The 17,366-nt window shown below is 42.7% G+C and overlaps 1 protein-coding gene across 2 annotated transcripts in view; it reads right to left on the reverse strand.

Moving 5' to 3' along the window:
* Positions 1-3,433: 3,433 nt before the first annotated feature.
* The window catches only part of IL17RA (interleukin 17 receptor A), a 15,293-nt gene continuing 1,360 nt past the window's right edge, over positions 3,434-17,366 (reverse strand). The window contains exons 2-12 of one of the 2 annotated variants that reach the window (XM_035903385.1): positions 15,658-15,804; positions 14,303-14,427; positions 13,106-13,232; positions 11,245-11,292; positions 10,992-11,149; positions 9,650-9,727; positions 9,134-9,209; positions 9,034-9,048; positions 8,076-8,177; positions 6,959-7,000; positions 3,434-6,332 (exon numbers count right to left, since the gene is read on the reverse strand). In XM_035903385.1, the coding sequence (XP_035759278.1) occupies positions 4,816-6,332; positions 6,959-7,000; positions 8,076-8,177; positions 9,034-9,048; positions 9,134-9,209; positions 9,650-9,727; positions 10,992-11,149; positions 11,245-11,292; positions 13,106-13,232; positions 14,303-14,427; positions 15,658-15,796 (2,427 nt within the window). In that variant the 5' untranslated portion in view covers positions 15,797-15,804 and the 3' untranslated portion in view covers positions 3,434-4,815. Of the gene's footprint in view, positions 6,336-6,958; positions 7,001-8,075; positions 8,178-9,033; positions 9,049-9,133; positions 9,210-9,649; positions 9,728-10,991; positions 11,150-11,244; positions 11,293-13,105; positions 13,233-14,302; positions 14,428-15,657; positions 15,805-17,366 lie in introns of both variants that reach the window. The other variant, XM_035903384.1, reaches the window with a different exon arrangement.

Genomic DNA, 17,366 nt, shown 5'->3' on the forward strand with positions numbered 1-17,366 from the left:
CTGGGGCTCTCCTTTCTCTGTGAATATGCATGTTTATGGGATCAGTGTTGGTTTTCTTTTACTCAAAGTGTAGGGACTCCCTTTACATAGGCCGGGAAGGCTGGAAAGGTTTCCTCTGCCCCTCCTCCATGTCTGTTTGGGGGAGCAGAGATGGGGCTAAGCCTGCAAACTGCCCCCTCTCAAACAGCAGAGCAGAGGGTGTCAGCGCCGCTCGGGGGGGCCCTGCGCTCGGCGAACCTCACTTTCCAGCACAGAGCTCCCGAGCTTTGGCAAAAGCCCACGCACCAGCATCCTGCCCTCCCTGCGCACGTGGTTAAGGATGGGTGGGGGGAAAAAGGTAATTGTTAGTCACCTCTCATATAAACACAGTGACCTTTGGTTTTTGAGCCCCATGAATGTTCGGTGGGGGTTAAGGCCTGCTCTTCTGCCTGGCTACAGCTGCTCCTGAAACCAGCCAAATGGAAGCAGGAGCGCAGCGGCCACGTTTGGGGGAAGGACTTTGCCCCTCCCGGGCTTGTATTTTCTTACCTGGGCAAGGCTGCATGCATTGGGAAAACACCGGTTTCCTGCCCCAAGCCTTTTTTCAAGCTGTCCTGATGGGAAGGGCAAACAAAGCACAACCAGAGCCAACAGCAGGACCACAGGCGCAGCCCAGACTTCTCCTGCCCACACACATCCATTCCCTCCTTCAGGGCTCGGGCTTCAGCGGGACCGAGCCCCTGTCCCACCTCCCTGTTCACAGAGTGGGAATCAGCTGCCTGCTCCAGAGGACTGCTACGACAAAATGTTTACAGTCTGGTTAACTTCCAGCTCCCACAGGCAGAAGTGGGGGCGCCCAGGGGGGCTCTTCTCCCCCAGCTCTCGGGTGGCTGGTGAGTTTCGAGGGGCGAGGAAAGCCCCTAGAAAAGATGGGGCAATAGCACTGTCCTGTTCAGAGCTGCAGCCAGGATGGGTGACTCGCCGCTCTCCCCACGCCAAAGGGAGTCGGCAAAAGCTAGGCTTAATTTTCCCACCAGTGCTTTATTTTTAACCTGAGCCCTTCTGTGGGCAATTGTGTGAATTCTGGCCAGTGGCCTTTCTCTTCAGTAACTTCTTTTTGTCTGGACAATCTTGGTGCTGTGAGTGACTGTGATTGTAAAACTTGGTACTGTGAACTTTTCCTATGTGATGTGAGATGTGTCGAGGGGATGCCAAGTTCCTGGCCAAAGGAGGTGTAATTACAGGTATATTGTGCTTGTACAGGTATTTGTTTCCTTGCACCTTCCTTTTTCGGCATTAAACAGGTAGTAAAAGCTCAGAAAGAACTACAGTATTATTCAAGAGAGAATGAGATGGTACCTGTACCTAGGAATACTCAATGCTTCAGTCAAACAGCTGAAGGAAAAAAAAAAAGGAAAAAAAACCAAAACCCAAAGCAAAAATCAAACAACGTTGCCAAAATCAAGGTGAAGGAAAAAAAAAAAGCTGTTCACCCCCAACCTAGGTTTTGCTGCTCCTATGGTCAAGTTCACGATAGCACCGAAGTGCGTAGAACATCCCTAATCTGCTGAAGCATAAGCATAGTTGAGACACCAGAAGAATCACAGCAGAATTATTAACAAGTCCTACTTCAGTACCCCTTCACAGCACACAACAAAGTTGCTGTTTCAACAGCGAGTGCCTTTTTCCATTTAAGACATTATTGAGAAAATGGCGTATTCAAAATTTATCCAGCCGTGGCATATTTAAACCATTGACAGTGAAATCACGGTTCAAATTTATCTGTGGATGCGAAGGTTGCCTGGGACTGATGACCCCGCAAAGTGACACCCCTGTTGCATAGAATTCCTTTGTAGAAAAAGCGGTTCTTCGTAGCGCCGTGGTTTGTTAGTAAAGGTGCTCTTTGGAGGGCGTAAAGCTCTCCTCATAGTAGCTGGCTGTAAGAGAAGCCCCCTTGCAACTACAAGGGCAGCTCTGCTGCCACTTCAATGACTTACTACAACAAGAAACATTTAAAGCTCTTCAATGTCTTGTTTGTAAGTCTGCTCCGCCTTTTGAATTCCCTTCTCTTTGGTAATTGAGCTCTTGCTTCCATTGAAACCCTTCTGCCGCCAAACAGATCTGTTTGCAGAAGAGAGAGAGAGTGGTGCCATTAAAGTGCAGGCAATACCTCACCCGATGCACCTTGCACCCCTACTGCACATTCTGCCAACATTAAATTGCTGGTCCAGGTCAGGAACACATTCCTAAATGAAGTTGTGCCATACCGAGACATACGTCCCTTGGGGTTCTGTACGAGCCTCGTAACACAACTCGGCTACTTAGCAGTTTATTGCTTTGTTTGCTATCCTGACAAGAGCGATGACTGCTCCCAGGAGGGGAAATTGAAGTAAGAGAGAAGGCCTGCGGCCAAGGGACACTCGGCATCTCCCGGCATTAATGGGAACTTGTATTTTTTAAAAAAAGCAAGATTGTTAAAATAAAATTAGAAACTTGTGACTGATTTTGCTCGTTTCTGCCCTCCTTTGAGTCTTGCTGGACTATTCAGTTTTGCGTTCAGGGACCAACAGATGCATTAAAATTACTTGATTTCCTCACATTGGGTTGCTAAAATAGCGTCTGGATTTTTCCCTCAAACAAACTTCTTGCAAAAGTGAACTCTAAAAGCTGTAACACCAAGGGAGTCATTTGAGAAGGGAATGACTAAGGCAAGAAAATCCAGATGACACTACTGAGCTTCCTATTTAAGTGATTTACAGGAATTCATACCACTTGAAAAAGGCTCATGGGGGAAAAAGAAAAAATCAGATTTACATGTTAATTGCTGCAAGATAAAAGAAACTTTAAGAAGTGGGATCAGCAAGATGACAATTATCCACATAATCTGAGAAATGGGTTGCTCACTGGAGAAGCATTGAGCTCACAGCTGCCTCTTGCTTAGCTCCGGTTGGGTTGGGTCCTGCATAGCCAGGACATGAAGGTGGCGCCCAGTCTTAAATTTGGATCTACGCAGGGACTGCTCCTCTGTTGGTCTTGCGAGACACCTGGCTACAGCGAAGGCAAGTCTTCTCAACAGACCTGCCTCGCCGGCCAGCCCTGCACAAAAGCTACAAACATTTAGCTTTTTAACACCCATTTTGAAGGAGCCTGCACTTCCCACACGTGAGGGCCCTCAGCTGTATCCAGCAGCATGGTGCTTTCTGGGAATAGTTTGGTATTTGCCAGCCAGTTCGGTTCTGGCTCTCAGTTTTGCCCCAGATTTCTGTAAGAAATACTAACATAAGGAGTTCAGCAGAATTGAGGACATAAGTAAATATATCCAAAAGTAGTATTCTTTTTTAATTTAAGGAACAAAACAGAAGTTATAAACAAATAAAATTATAAAATACACATAATACAATATTGGTTGCAAGTCAAAAGAGCAGATTATCTTCTGAGATAACAGATTCTTAAAAATTTGAAGTAAAATCCTCTTAAGATTTTTTAGACAAGTAAACTTAGAAGGAGAGGAAGAGGACAAGCTTATCTGAACACAAAGGAGAAAGACCTGAATGTATTTACATCTCACAAGCTGCTGCCCAGCAGGCTGGACTGCAGAAACTGTGATAAACAGGGTAAACTCCAGCCTCAGCTGGTCTGCTACCCAGTCAGCGCTACGTGGGCCAACAGGCAACCTCTCGCAGGGAACAATTTTTTTTTCTAGCGCATCAAGCCCAATCTTTTACAAACACTGGAACTGATACAGTTCCCATCACTGCTCCTGGAAGATGAACCCCTCGGTCTATGAAGTATTTCACAATGGTTAGCCTGAATTACCTTGGCTTGAGTTTACACCCACGTTAAGTACATCTCACACTCATTTTAGCTCAGCCTCCACTCAGATGCAATCTGCGCTCTAAACCAGCATCTGCTGAAGCTACACTTTCTTCCTCTTCAAAATCATCTTTCGTTTTCATAGTTGTGTGCCACTGTCTACATCTTTGGTTCAAGCCTTCCTGGCACTAAGATGTCCAAAAGCAAACAGCAGTGCATTATAGAATACACCAGACTCCCCCGAGTCAGTAATTCTGTATTCAGCCCCAGATTCTTCTTACAATTGTCCAATAAGCCCAAATCCCATTTTTTGATCCTTTATCCCCTTCTCCCCCTCCCTCCCATGGCTGGTTTTAAAGCACATACCTCCCAGTAGGGAGGTAGGGAGAGCTATGGAGACTCCTAATTAAAAGTTTACCCCGCTTACTGCTCAGTTACTCCATTTCTGAACGTCCATAAAAATGCAGTTGCAAATGAATGAATGAGTGGCAAAAGAAATAACCTCCAGATACACGTATCAACCGAGACAGCCCTAACCTAAATGAAATTTAAGGCACACATCTTTAACACAGTATTTACAACAAAATATTTAAAATGTGTACTAAAATGATAATGCAAATTTTGCCATGTTATCTAGATCTATTTTGCAGACCCTGGCCATGACTTTTATCCAGTGCAATAGAACCAGTACAGCTGAAGGGCATTTTGAAGGCACAAGTGGATGAGCCACAGTAATTTTTCTGCCATCAATGGACTCAGTGTAATGCATTTCCCCAAGGAACAGAACTACTGCCTGTTCTTTCACAGGGGTGGCCAATATTGGCTTGCTTCTCTCCATGGAGACTGGAAGCAACGTTACCAGTCTGCTGGGCAATCCTGCCGCCTAGCAGCAGACAGAAAGATCCCACCAGTAAGTCATTTACAATACAAGGACAAGGATGGTGTTGGAAATACAGTTTCAGCACTCTGCATGGTACCACCTCCCATCCCTGTATTTCAAATGGAGCTTGTCCCAGACAGAGCCTAGCAGTCCTCCGAAGATTGGTCAATGTCCATCACCTCAGCTGGATACCCCCAGTCAGAGCTCCGTTGAATGTCCTGGAAAAGCAGCTGCTGCTGGAGGCTCTTTAGACTGTTCAAGACCTCTGGAGAGAGTTCATGGAAGACCACCTGTTTTTCCTCCTCCTCTTTTTCCTCCTCCTCTTCCTCCTCCTCCTCCTCCACAAGGTCATCAGGAGGCAGAGGAGAACATCTAGAGATGTAGCCCTGGTCTGACTGCACTGACTGTCTTTGGTCTTTGCATTGGTCATCAAAGACCAATTGGTGTTGCTTGTTAGCCTCCTCTTGGTGGAGAGATGGCTCTGAAGGAATGACGCTCTGCTGATAGAGAGAGTACATGAGTCCATTCAGATGGTGTCTCAGTTCACCCGAGAGGTTTGCAGGACTCTGGTCATCTATTGCTAAAACTTCAGAGTCCTCAGGGAGGATGATGTTATTCCTCATGGGAAAGCTTGTCTCCAGAAGAGGAACTCCTTCCATACAGTCCTCATTACTCAGCACATTATGACCAAGTATACTTCTATCTTCCATGGAAGAGACTGGCTCCACTACCTGAACTAGAGGAGCCTCATCCATAGGAAGGACCATATTCTGAGAAGGCAAATCCCCACATGGATTAAGCTGAGGCTGCTGTTTACAGCCTCTGCTTTCACCTTCATGCATGTGGAGGTTGATGACATAACAGCAGTTAGGGTCAGGCTCCCGTAGGTGCAGCTGATGTTTCACAATTCCACTCGGTTCACTTAGCAATGAATCCACCTGGCTCTCTCTGTTTAGGGACTGCAACTCTTCATCGTTATCCAAGCAGATTGTTTCACTCTCAAACCAGTCTGGGTGCTCAGTCTGCCAGTTCTTGAACTTTTGTACTGCCTCTTTCAGCTTCCTCCCACTAGGGGTATCGATGTAATTTTCAGCAGTGATTTCCCGGATTCGATGGATGCGCCCAGGTTCAAACTTCTCTAAATCCTGAATCCGAAAATAAATATCCTCAAACTTGTCCATCAGTTGGTACCTGGATGTGACGTTGAAGAGATCAGGTATATCTTTCTCACTACTTATCCCCTCAAAATAGCAGACTATATACATTCCAAAACAGGCTGGCTTCTTGAAATCTGGCAGGATCAAATTCAAGGCTGGGGTGAACAGGTCTCCCATTGGCTTTTGCTGATCTTGCTTGAGACACACAGGCTCACTCCCAAGCATGGCCTGCCATTTGGCCTGGGTGCCCCGTGAACACAAGATGATGATCTTTGAAGAGAGGTCTTCCATTTCCTTCTTCTGTCGAGTAAGCCAGGGTAACGGCCCTAACTCTGAGATATGATGATCTTCTAGCAGATCTAAGGCTACTGCAGTGCCACAGACCGTCATCAGAAACTCAGCAAACTTCAGCACCACATCCACATACAGCAGGTGATCAGCAGAGTACACAATCCAAACCTTTCGGGGCTTCAAGGGTGGTAGAGGAAGGTCGACATACGGTGCTGCTGAAAGACAGAAAAACCTTCATTCCAGCCACATTCCCAAAACTGTAATGGTGCAAAGGCAATCGACATATGAGAATATTAACAAAAGGTTCTAGCAAGTACCAGTTTTGAAGCTATTTTGGCACCAGATGCAGACAACATCTCATTGTAGAAATTTCATATTGAAGTCCAGACAATGGAGCTATGATTTATCATAATGCCTGGATGGTTCATGGAATTTCACCACACAAGTAATACACCAGCTTCAAGAGGCTTTCAAATGTAGCTATATTCCCTGCTGGAGAGCTGAGTGCATCCTCCACCACAAAACAATCTCCAATTGCTATGGCTTAGATGATTAGCGAAGGTTCTTTTGTCAGTACAGCCTCAGCTGGGCCAAAAGCCACACCACTTTACAAGGCAATTATCTGCCAAATATGGCATTTCAACTTCCATATTCTTTGTCCAAAGCTATTGGATATTACAAAGTTTCTTTTAGCTGAACAGGAAGATCCTAAGGCTATGTTTTGGTTTTGAGAAGCACCTACAGAGTAGTAGAGCCTATGAGAGCCCTTTCTGGGTAATTGTGCAAGACTTCCAGAATGATTACATGTGCTTGATAAAACACAGGCAGGACATCTTACCAGTTTGCAAATCATTGTGGTTGCATTTCCCTCGCTGGTGTCCTGGAAGAGAGAGAAAGTCACTGTCAGTTCTGAAAACGTGAAGTAAGATTAAATGCTTAAAATGACAACACCATCCAAAGGTTAGGTTAAAAAAAAAATAATCTGTAACTGTGCAGGGATAAAACCATGGGGAGGAAGAAGCCTAAATAAAAAAAAAATACACTAAATGAATTCAGAGTCTTCTACAGCCAATATTGCTATGTACTTTGCTACATTTTTCCTTTGATAGGAGAAGGAATGCACAAAAAACCCGACTTTCTCCATCTTCCCCAGATCTGTCCAGCCTGAAGAAGTACAGAACGCTCAATTGTTCTGCTACCCCTCCTTAAAGAGAAGAGGCTTTTTTAAAGATAGCTTTTTCTTAAGAGGCTTCTCTGAAGAGGTGACTAAAACACCCTTAGCAACATCTTATAGATAAGTTTGATGTTAAGAAATTTTCCAAAAAATTTCCAATTACTCCTCTCAGGTAAGAAAATCCTAGTGAGTTGCAGTTTCCCTGTGATATCTGCCTCAAGGTTTCAGCACAAAAGACTAGGAATTAGTCCTTAAGTACCCAATTTTCCAACCTGCTCAACGTCAACCTCCGTGTCCTGTTTTTCTTCTTTCATCATAATTGAAAAACATTATTTAAGCTCAAAATAGTATAAAAGTGAATTTTGTAGAGACTTTGGGGGACAGGGGAAGGACTACAGCCTGGACAAACAGGAAGCTTCTGTCCTGCAAAACTCTTATGCAATGCAGGAGAAAAATAAATGGAAAAGATTATCTGTAGCAATCTGCAGGAAACAAAGGGCTGAACTATGAAGTTCCTTTTTCCCCTCATGAGCTCTGAAGTGCTCTGAAAATGGGGTATCAGAGAGCATAACCTGTGGAAGGCTTTACTTAACGAGGTGGGTGGTATTAAGATATTACAAGTCCTATGATGTAAAAAGGAAGAAGGTGTTTACATAGGCTTTATCTCAGTGGCAAGACATCAGAACAGCAAGGAAGAAAACAGCAATAAGAGTAGGTAGAGAAGTAGGAAAAATACAGTATTAGCATTGACTCTTCTCTTCCTAGCTGGTACGAGTCTTACCTGCTCGTTTTTTGGTCATACAAATCACACCTGCTATGACTGATCCCACCAGTAACACACAGATCCCAGTGATACACCAATAGAGCCATATCATCATATCACCTGCAGTACAAAAATAGCGCTCAGAAATTGCTTTACAGAGAGTTTCACCAAAGAACAGAAGTTTCTTGAGCAGCAGGGGCCGAGGGAGAAGGACCCTGGATCTGTCCAAAACCACGGGTAGTCCAGCACTTCCCCCTTACAGCATACTGCAGTCACTTCTCAAAACAAATTCCTGCTTTCATGATGATGCTCTACACCATACACTTGCTCCACAAAGAACCATATGTGCAGCACACTGAAAACACAGATCAATAACCTTCCTCTAAACAGCAATGTTTATCCAGCTTTGACAGGCATGCCACCTGTGTCCTGCCTGTTCATGTAATCTTTCTTAAAAAAAAAAAAAAATTCACAATTTTGGGTGATGTATTTTTTCAATCCACAGGTGGTTTTTTTCTTTTTCAATCTTGGACAAACTAGCTCCTTACAGGTGTTGCTGTAGCCAAAAAAAGATGTCAAATCATTATGCACATGATTTATCTTGACATTCATAAAAATGAATATATGCAAGCTATTCTCTCCAAAAACTGCTTTATATTATGCAAATTTTTTAACACTGAGCAAAGTGACAGAAAGTATTTTATATTAAGACTCTTCTTGTCAAAACTGTTTCTCAAAGAATTTTATGCAAGTGAAGTATCTCTAAAAAAATTGCTCTTCAAGGTTCACACCGCATACAAATACTTGCCTCATTAAATCATGGTGAAGCAACTCTTAACACAATTCACTCTGAATTCAGTGTTACAAGGGGACATTTCCTGCCCATCGGGTCATTCCCAGGGAGGATCATTTGTTATTTTATATGACAGGAAAAGAGCAGCAAGAAAAGTTTCAGGGTATTGGAAGAACTTCTTACCTGATGGGTCTGTACCTGCAAAAAGATGAGAGTTACATTACTAATTCAGCTCTCATCTCTAAGACAATGGGAACCTAATTTACAGAAAAGCAATTCTCACTTGGAGCTGGTGAACATGGGATGAAAGCAGAGTGTCTCAGACAGTCTGTGCCACAGTTCGCAAAGAATGGCTGAATCTGCAGTTGAAACAAATTCAGAAAACAGAAGCTATTCTTAAAAGCAATTCTGTTCCCCACTTTGCTTTCCCCCTGCCTCTACATTCCCTGTATTTTAGCACAGGGATACAGAATTCCCATTTCCCTTCAGAAAACAAGATTAATCAAGAATTCTTACACTATACATTAAGGTGACAATGAGCTCCTGGAGTTACATACTTGCCATTCCGACTCCATAGTCCCTGACTCGGCAACCCTATACTAAGGAAAAGCCACTGTCTACAGAGAACACCTATATAAAATAAATTGTTCTTTCAGCCATAATCATAATCTTCCTGATACACATAATTAGGGATTAGGCAATCTCAGAACAAAACACTGTGCAAAAAGCATAACATTCCTAACCTGCTCATTGGCCTTGTTGGTGAAGGAAGGGTGTGGGGACAACAGTGGGATCGTACCTGTATTTTGTAGTTGCAGCAAGCTCTTATGTTCTTCTCTATTTTGATTGTGACATTCACTTGCTGTTGCAGTCCACCCTGCAGAAATCAGATGCAAGTTATAAGGGAAGGAAGAAAGTGGAATGAAAGCAGGAAAAAAAGAAAAGGAGTTGACATGAGACTAAGGAGTGGTCCAAAGCAGCAGATTTTTTTTTTTTTTTTGAACAAGAAGCCCACAGATAATAAAATGGATAAATGGTCTGGCCACCATCACTGCATGTGTCCTGGCAAACGTGGTAATACAATAAAGACAGAAGGCTAAGGTTGCACAGGTAACAGGAAACAAGTAAGGATTTACATTGTATAACTTCAAATGTGTTAACTTAAACTTACAGTTTCTTAACAACATAAATGTCTTCAGTTATTTAATGCGTACACATTAACAAGCTTCCTCGTTTAATTAAAAAAAGCTGTCAACACTGCTGCTTCTGACACTAGAACAGACACATAAGTTGTCCTTGTTACCTGCTGTATACAATCAATATCATGACAATCTAAATATGTTCTTTACAGTGACTAGCAGATACACACTCCCAAATGAGGTGTACACCCCTCTGCCAGGGAAACATGCACACAGCTGTACCGGCTGTATCAGTAATAACAATACATATTAGTGCATGCAGTACAAAGAGTTTTAAGTATGAAAGGAAAGGAAAGATTAAGCAAACTAAATGCCAATGTATCTGCCCTCCCCCAAGGAAGGGTGGGGACTGGTACCAAGTATTCAGGATTTCTCCTCCCTCAGATGCCTCAAGGGGAACATTTCTTATGTCACAAGACACTCTGGATCTACTTAGAGCTTCTCAACAACACAAGCTGTAAGACCTACAAGAACAGATTCTCAGTTTGATTGAAACACCTGTCACAAAACCACTCGTACTTGATCTAAAAGATTTAATTAACAGCCCCCCACAAACACATTTGATAAACTACTTCAATGATTTACTGAAACTTTGCACCTCAATTTTGGTTAATTTATTTAGTCTTATCCCCCAGGCATTGGCTTGACAAAGGCAATAAAGCCCAGATAGTCAAATACTGAATTTCCATTTTCTTTGCAGATGTTTACAGACTGCTCTGTGCATTATAAAACCTCTTCTTGATCTTTTAGCCACCAAATTCCTGAAATAAAGTTCCCCTTTTCAAAGGTAATTACAAATGTGTGAAAATAATTCCTTGAAAATTGCTGTACAAGTGCATTTGTTACATGTCCTACATCATGATTCCAACTCCTTGTTTAGCAACCATCAAAGAAATGTTTGTGTAAATTACCACAGAGGATATAATTTAGGAAGGTAATTACCTCAGTGAAATCACGTGTGATCATCTTACACTTCTTCTCATTCAGGAAACTGGCCACGTGAATTTGGTATCGGGCTGACTCCATCCATGGGTTAAAGCTCACGAGCAGTGTTGTATCATCTAGACTTTTACCTTGGATCCTGGGCTCCCACAAGCTGCCTGGAAGTAGTGCAGATATTCCCAAGTTTCTCAACTGTTAGAAGTATTTCAACAAGGCACCTATGTCCACGTGACTCAAACAGAAAAATTTTTACCTGTCTTTATACATGGGATGGTTCTTTTCATTAGAGAGTCCTTGCAGTCTGCAAGAAAGTCCATCAGTGACTAGTCAGAAACATTGTACTTCTGTTTAGGAAAAACATGCATTTTCTTATCAGAAGCCAGACACCTGACTAAGCCCTCCTTGATGGGTAGAGACCTTTGTTCCAAAGCAGTAGCAAAATTCTGCAGCAGAATAGTATTGGTCTCCAATGTATAAACTAGCCCTTCCACTGATTTTACGGTGGTTTTTTTTTTTTTTTCCCAGAACAGAGATAATTAATTAAGAAAAGACTGAAAACATACAATAGTACTATAATAGTAAGATTTGACAACTCTTGATAACGTGAGACTTGTGTGGAGAGGGTAATCGTGGAATTAAAACTTCATACTGATGTCTGGACCTTCAGAGTGCCACAGCAAGAGATTCCTCCAAAAGCATTCTGCCCCAGGAAAATTAGGAAGCTGGAATCTTTCTTGATCCCAAAACACTCTTCCACATTTATAATTCTCTTTGCTTCATTTAGCAGCTTGGCCCTGCTCTTTGGGACTTTCTTCAGAGTCAAATCCAGAGTTATATATTCAACACTTAGCAATGTGGGATTTACAAGACTCAGCCTAAACTATGTCTCTCCTCCAGGGTGTGGACACAAAGGGAAAGGAACAACTCCCTGCTTAACCAGCTGAAAGAAAATATTGCATATCTTAAATTTTCAACTTTCAAAGTTGGAAAATATATAGTGCCCCTGTGATACACTTGTAAGCTCTAATCAGCAAAGCTCCCTGCAACTGCTGAGCTTGACACAATGCATTAGGTTTCTGAAGAACAGTGGAGGATGAAAGCCAGGAAGTTCTCAGTATGACCAGGTATAAGAAAGGACACGAGGTTGAAAACCCAAGTGCCCCCTCTCCTCTTCCAGCTCACACTGACTGACACACCACATACTTTGCCATTTTATCACTTAAAAGTCATGTTGACAACTACAAGCAAGTTAAGAAGAAAATTATGAACCAGTTTATTGAGTGCTAAATACACCTAACTGTGCCTTTAAAATCAAACTTTGCCTACCTAAATTTAATATCAGAAGCCAAACTTTACTCATTCTGATTTGGAAATTCTGTCCTGTACTCCCAGCTTCCACAAGCAGAGGAGCAACCTTGAAAGATTTAAAAATAAGTAAAAGCTGCAGTGATAGTCTGCAAAGAGCATGAAAGATTACTTTACAGGCCCATTCATGTAGATGAAATATTTTTGTGCCTGCTCTGCTGACGAACATTTCAGCAACAAAATCCAGGAGATGTAACTTATCTTCAAACGGTCCCTCAGAGGGGCACCTACTCAGGTTTAATTATGAATTTCTCTTTAGCCATAGCTGTAGCAGAATTCTTGACAAGCTACAAATGCAATTTCTCAGAAATCAAAGGCTCAAGTCCAAGGTTTTGTTCAGCTTTCTAGTGAGCATATAAAATTTTTGTAGCAATATCTTCCATGTAGGAACTACAGTCAACCAGAATCAAAGGGTCTGGCCTTCACAGGAAAGTCCTTCCACGTGCACTTTATTCCAGCAGAGCTTTGACAAACTTGTGGACACAGGATCCCAGAAATAAGGATGGTGACTTGTAGCACATGCAGTTTGGATATATACCACAGGGGTCTTGTGGATAAGGCTGGCACCATGGACTTTCTAAACAGCAATATTCAGGAAGGACAACAGGTTTCTGTAATGCTGGCACCCTATTGCCAAACCTGCTCACAGTTCATGGATCTGGTCTGGAAAAAAAACCAAACCCAAACATGGGTCCACAAACCATCACAGTCCTAAGCTCAAGGCCTAGGCAAACTAGAGCACCTCTTACCAGGCATTGTGAGAGACGTGGACTTGCAATTGTAGTCTCCGTTTACGCCCACTTTGGGCAGGTGGTAGACAGTTACTTGGTAAGTCTGGCCAGGTTCCACTTCAAAACGGTCAAAAGTGAAATTCCACTGAAAACAAAACACATTCACAAGGACGTAAAATGAGGATGTTGTCCTTTAAAGGCACTGGAATTAGCAGCTGACTTGGCCCTTTTCCACTGTGTTCCCTCATTTCATATGACCCTCTTCCTGACACTTGACTACAAAAGAAATGGAACTCAGGTATATTAAATATACCAGTCACTTGGTCTATCTCAAATTTTCCTGTTTGGAATGAGAGAAGTACAGTTATTTCTTGGGATCTCTGAACTGATACAACAGCCTCATGCCAATCAACTGTGTGGAGTTTCCACTTAATTACATTCTGATTTGAAAGGAAATGAGGCTAAAATATGCAGTTTTGAGACTGAAATTCTAGTCTAGTATAAATCTTGCAGTGCCGTGCAAGTGCTAGGCATTTAGAATTACCCTTATACATATACAGTTCTGTACCTGGCCATTCCAAAAATATTTTCTAAAATCTATACTGTTTTCCACATATGAGCAACACTGTACAAATTCTGGGAGAGGCACTGGCTCCTGATGGTAAGCCAGCTATGGCCCAATTCTGCATGATAATGAAAGAACTCCAGATTCCTATTGTTTGTAAAGGGAGCTGTGGATGCTCAGGATTTTTTTTACAAGTTTCCTAGACTGAGTGTAAGCTGTAGGCCAACTCCCAAGGTTGGTACTTTTCTCCACAGCAAGAGAGTACAAGAAGTGGAAGTAAAGGGAAGGGCTGAGTTAAAAAGAACACTATGTCATGGCTGTCAAGCAGAATGTAAAACCTCCTACAATTATTTGCTTTAAGCAACATCCAAAATGCTGACACGTGCTAGGCGCTGAGAGCAATGATTCTTAAAACCTGAAGGATGGGAAGAGTGAAAGAGAAACCAAGATAAGCAAGCAGCTTGTACACAGTTGCACATGACTGTAAAACAAACTGGAAAAGACAGCAGGTCTCAAGCCCGATATCTTGATTGTTTCATCAACTGTTCTAACCAGTCTGTACTTTTTAAGCAATAACCTTGCTGTATGACAGTGAAAGCAGAAACAAACCCATGGACTGCAAAAAGTAGTTTAGAGTCCTTTGCACTCACCCGGCCTCCATCCGGACGGACCTGAAGAGGCAAGTTGTTCTGAAAGTCAAACTGGGCACAGACCTGTTGATTGCTGTTCACCTGCATCACAGCCAGCTCTGCCCCTCGGAGACATCGGATGCTAGCTGCAGGCACAGGGACAGAGAGAGATGTCTTTTCCTGTCATCTGCACATGTAGAGGTTGCAACCCCCACAGAGGTTACCACTGTGCCTAGTCTTGTCACAGTCTTAGCCCTTTGAAGTGCAGGGGATCCCAACACAAAGATAACTGGCTATGAAAAAGTGAGCGTGCAGGGTTGACTAACAGTACTTTCAGCTTAAAGGTTGTCCTGCATGTCAAGACTCCACTCCATCTGTGCAAATGAAGGGGCAGAATAGAAGGCAATTTTATTCTTCCAGACACCCTGGCAGTTCCACAGGTTCAGTGCAGTGTATAGCTCTGCCTCTCAAGGCTGCTTTGTGCAGTTTGGGCACAAAAGCAAATACGTTTTTATTTTGGTACAGGCAATCCCAATGAGAAAGTTTATAACCATAGCTACAAAAACTGACTCGGTTACCTGAGTCACACCTGCCTGTACTCTTCTATAGCTATACTGAGATAATAACTCTATACAGCCCTCAGACACAGGCCCTTCGGAAGGAAGAAGCAAATCTGTTTAATTCTGTCTTGTATCAGTGCAAAACCATGGACAAGAGCATGCAAGGGAAACACTGTATACAAACAAACAAAAAATAAGCAAAGCTATTTGGAGAGAGAGAAAATGTGACTTACTGGTACTCGTTTAGGCTCCAGCAATGAGACAACCATTCCTTTATCAAGACACATCTGCATATCAGAAACCTAAGTTACAAGTCCTAGATTACCCGAAACGGGAGGAACTTGCACTGCATTAACAGCACATAAGCTATTTACGCTTTCTCAAACTAATTCTCATTTGTTCGGTTCACAGATGTAATTCCCCTGCACGAGACTGCTGCAGTCACTACTGTGCCTTGAAAAGGGCAATGCTTGCAGTCCAAGCCTCCTTTCTCCCCTTGCTGCCATGGCAAAGGAGTGGGTCACTTGTTTCCATTTTTATCTGCTTTTCCCATTTTAAATATCATTATCCCATACTAGTGGAAACATTTTAAATTCTTGAACACCCAGCACACACAAAACCCCAATTCAGTCACCAAGAAAAAACAAAATCATCCCCCAAAACAAACAAAATGAAGCAGCCAAACCCCCAAATTTCAAAGCTCTGCTTTCACGACTAGATCAGTAATAGATTTCAAGTCATAGTGCTCCTCCCTATCCTTACTAGATCACACCTAATTCTTCTGCTCCACATTCACATTAAACCACCACCACTTACCATCAGTGGCCACTTTCCATTCTATCCGAAGCACAGGGAGCAGGTTTCCATCCGTCTGACGGAAAACATCAGAAGAGACGTGAAGACTGCTTGGAGCAGAGGGAGTCCACTTGGGAACCTGCAGCCAGCTCACATCCATGCAGGTACCTGTCCAGCAAATGCAAGCCACCATTTAGAGCAGGGCCAAGGAAACTCTTGCTTAATTGCAATTACGGTCTGCCCTTTGGGTCAGTGTTACTCGGAGGGTAAAACTGGGTGACAGACTGCTTCACAGTTCAGAAAGGCAGTTTTCAGGATGCAAGGACTTTATAAATGTCTTGCAATATTCTGAACTCACTCATTCTAGTAACTTACACTTCCTCTTTTCCTTAAAATCCATTAGTAATTATCACAAACAATGTAGTCAGGTTAAACAGGTCAAGTAAGCTTACTCAATATCTCCTGCTGCAAGCCCATACCTTGCTGCTGAAACAGAACTGTGTTAGAAGACTAGTACTACTTTCCAGCCTCCCAATGATAAGTAGTCTGTCAGATACCCAGGGAAGCTGTTCCAATAGTTAATTACTTTTTGTTTAAAAAATGCTTTACTTCTAATTTGAATATATATCTGAATTTAGCTTCCGACAACTGCTTGTTATGCCTTTCCTAAACTAAGGAGCTCTCTGGACAGAAAAATAATTTATGCTGGTCAATACGGTGTTAGGGAAAACTGTCCTGTAACCTCGTCAGAAAATGAAATCAGGCATGGCAGGCATTAGACAGACATGATCTACTTAGACTTTTATAAGACATTTGACTTATCAGAGCATATTAAAAATAGCTCTGCTGACTATCAGCGAAGCACACACAGAGGAAGAACTAGGCTGACAAATCAAGGAGGAGTTGCAAGAGGGAAATCATTACTGTTTGAATGTTTTAAATAGCTCTGCGGGGGTGAGCGTAGGCCCAATCACAGGCATTTTTCCAAAAAATATCAACAATCTGGAAGTAAAGATAAAATAAGTGATGATAGAGCATATGATAATTTGGGGGGAGGGGAAGGCAGAACTGTCAATAAATGCAAATCTGAGTCACTTTGTATACTGGACCCATTCAGACAAAACACTTCCTGACACACTGCAATATACATCTAAGCACATGTAGCTTAGGCAGTATCTACCTAATGAGAATTTATAACAGCATTTATTTATAACAGCACTGCTGAAAAACTAGCATTTCACTAGGATCTGTCATGCAATCCATGAATCATATGAACAGGGTAGTGTGATCACTGAATATATCAAAAAAAAAAAAGAAAAAAGGTAAAAGGATTATACAGGCTTTGGAGAGATCAGTCCAATATTCGTTAGCTACTTGTTGCATCCCTACTAAACCACTTTAATATTGAAAAGAGAACAACAAAGAGCAAGAGAATAAATTTGTGGGTTGAACTCCTCAAAAGCAAAACACGTTTTGCTATCAGTTCCAGCTGACAGAAATCCATGCTGCTAATGAAAGGCCACTCTCTTGGCTACATTTTCCACTTACTCCCACCTTTGCATGAGTTCCAGCAATCACAATGACCTGCCAAACAAAGATTTCCCTGTTTCCTTGGTGGGCTACTCCATCAGGCGGGGCTCAGGGAAGCGGCTCAAGCTGCAGGCCCACTGCTGCTGGCACTGTCCTGGGGGAAGCAGCAGGAGGGCGCAGCCAGGTGCTGGGGGGGACAC

Source organism: Egretta garzetta, unplaced genomic scaffold (assembly GCF_000687185.1).
Source record: "Egretta garzetta isolate BGI_Z169 unplaced genomic scaffold, ASM68718v1 scaffold511, whole genome shotgun sequence".
Classification (NCBI taxonomy): Eukaryota; Metazoa; Chordata; class Aves; order Pelecaniformes; family Ardeidae; genus Egretta; species Egretta garzetta.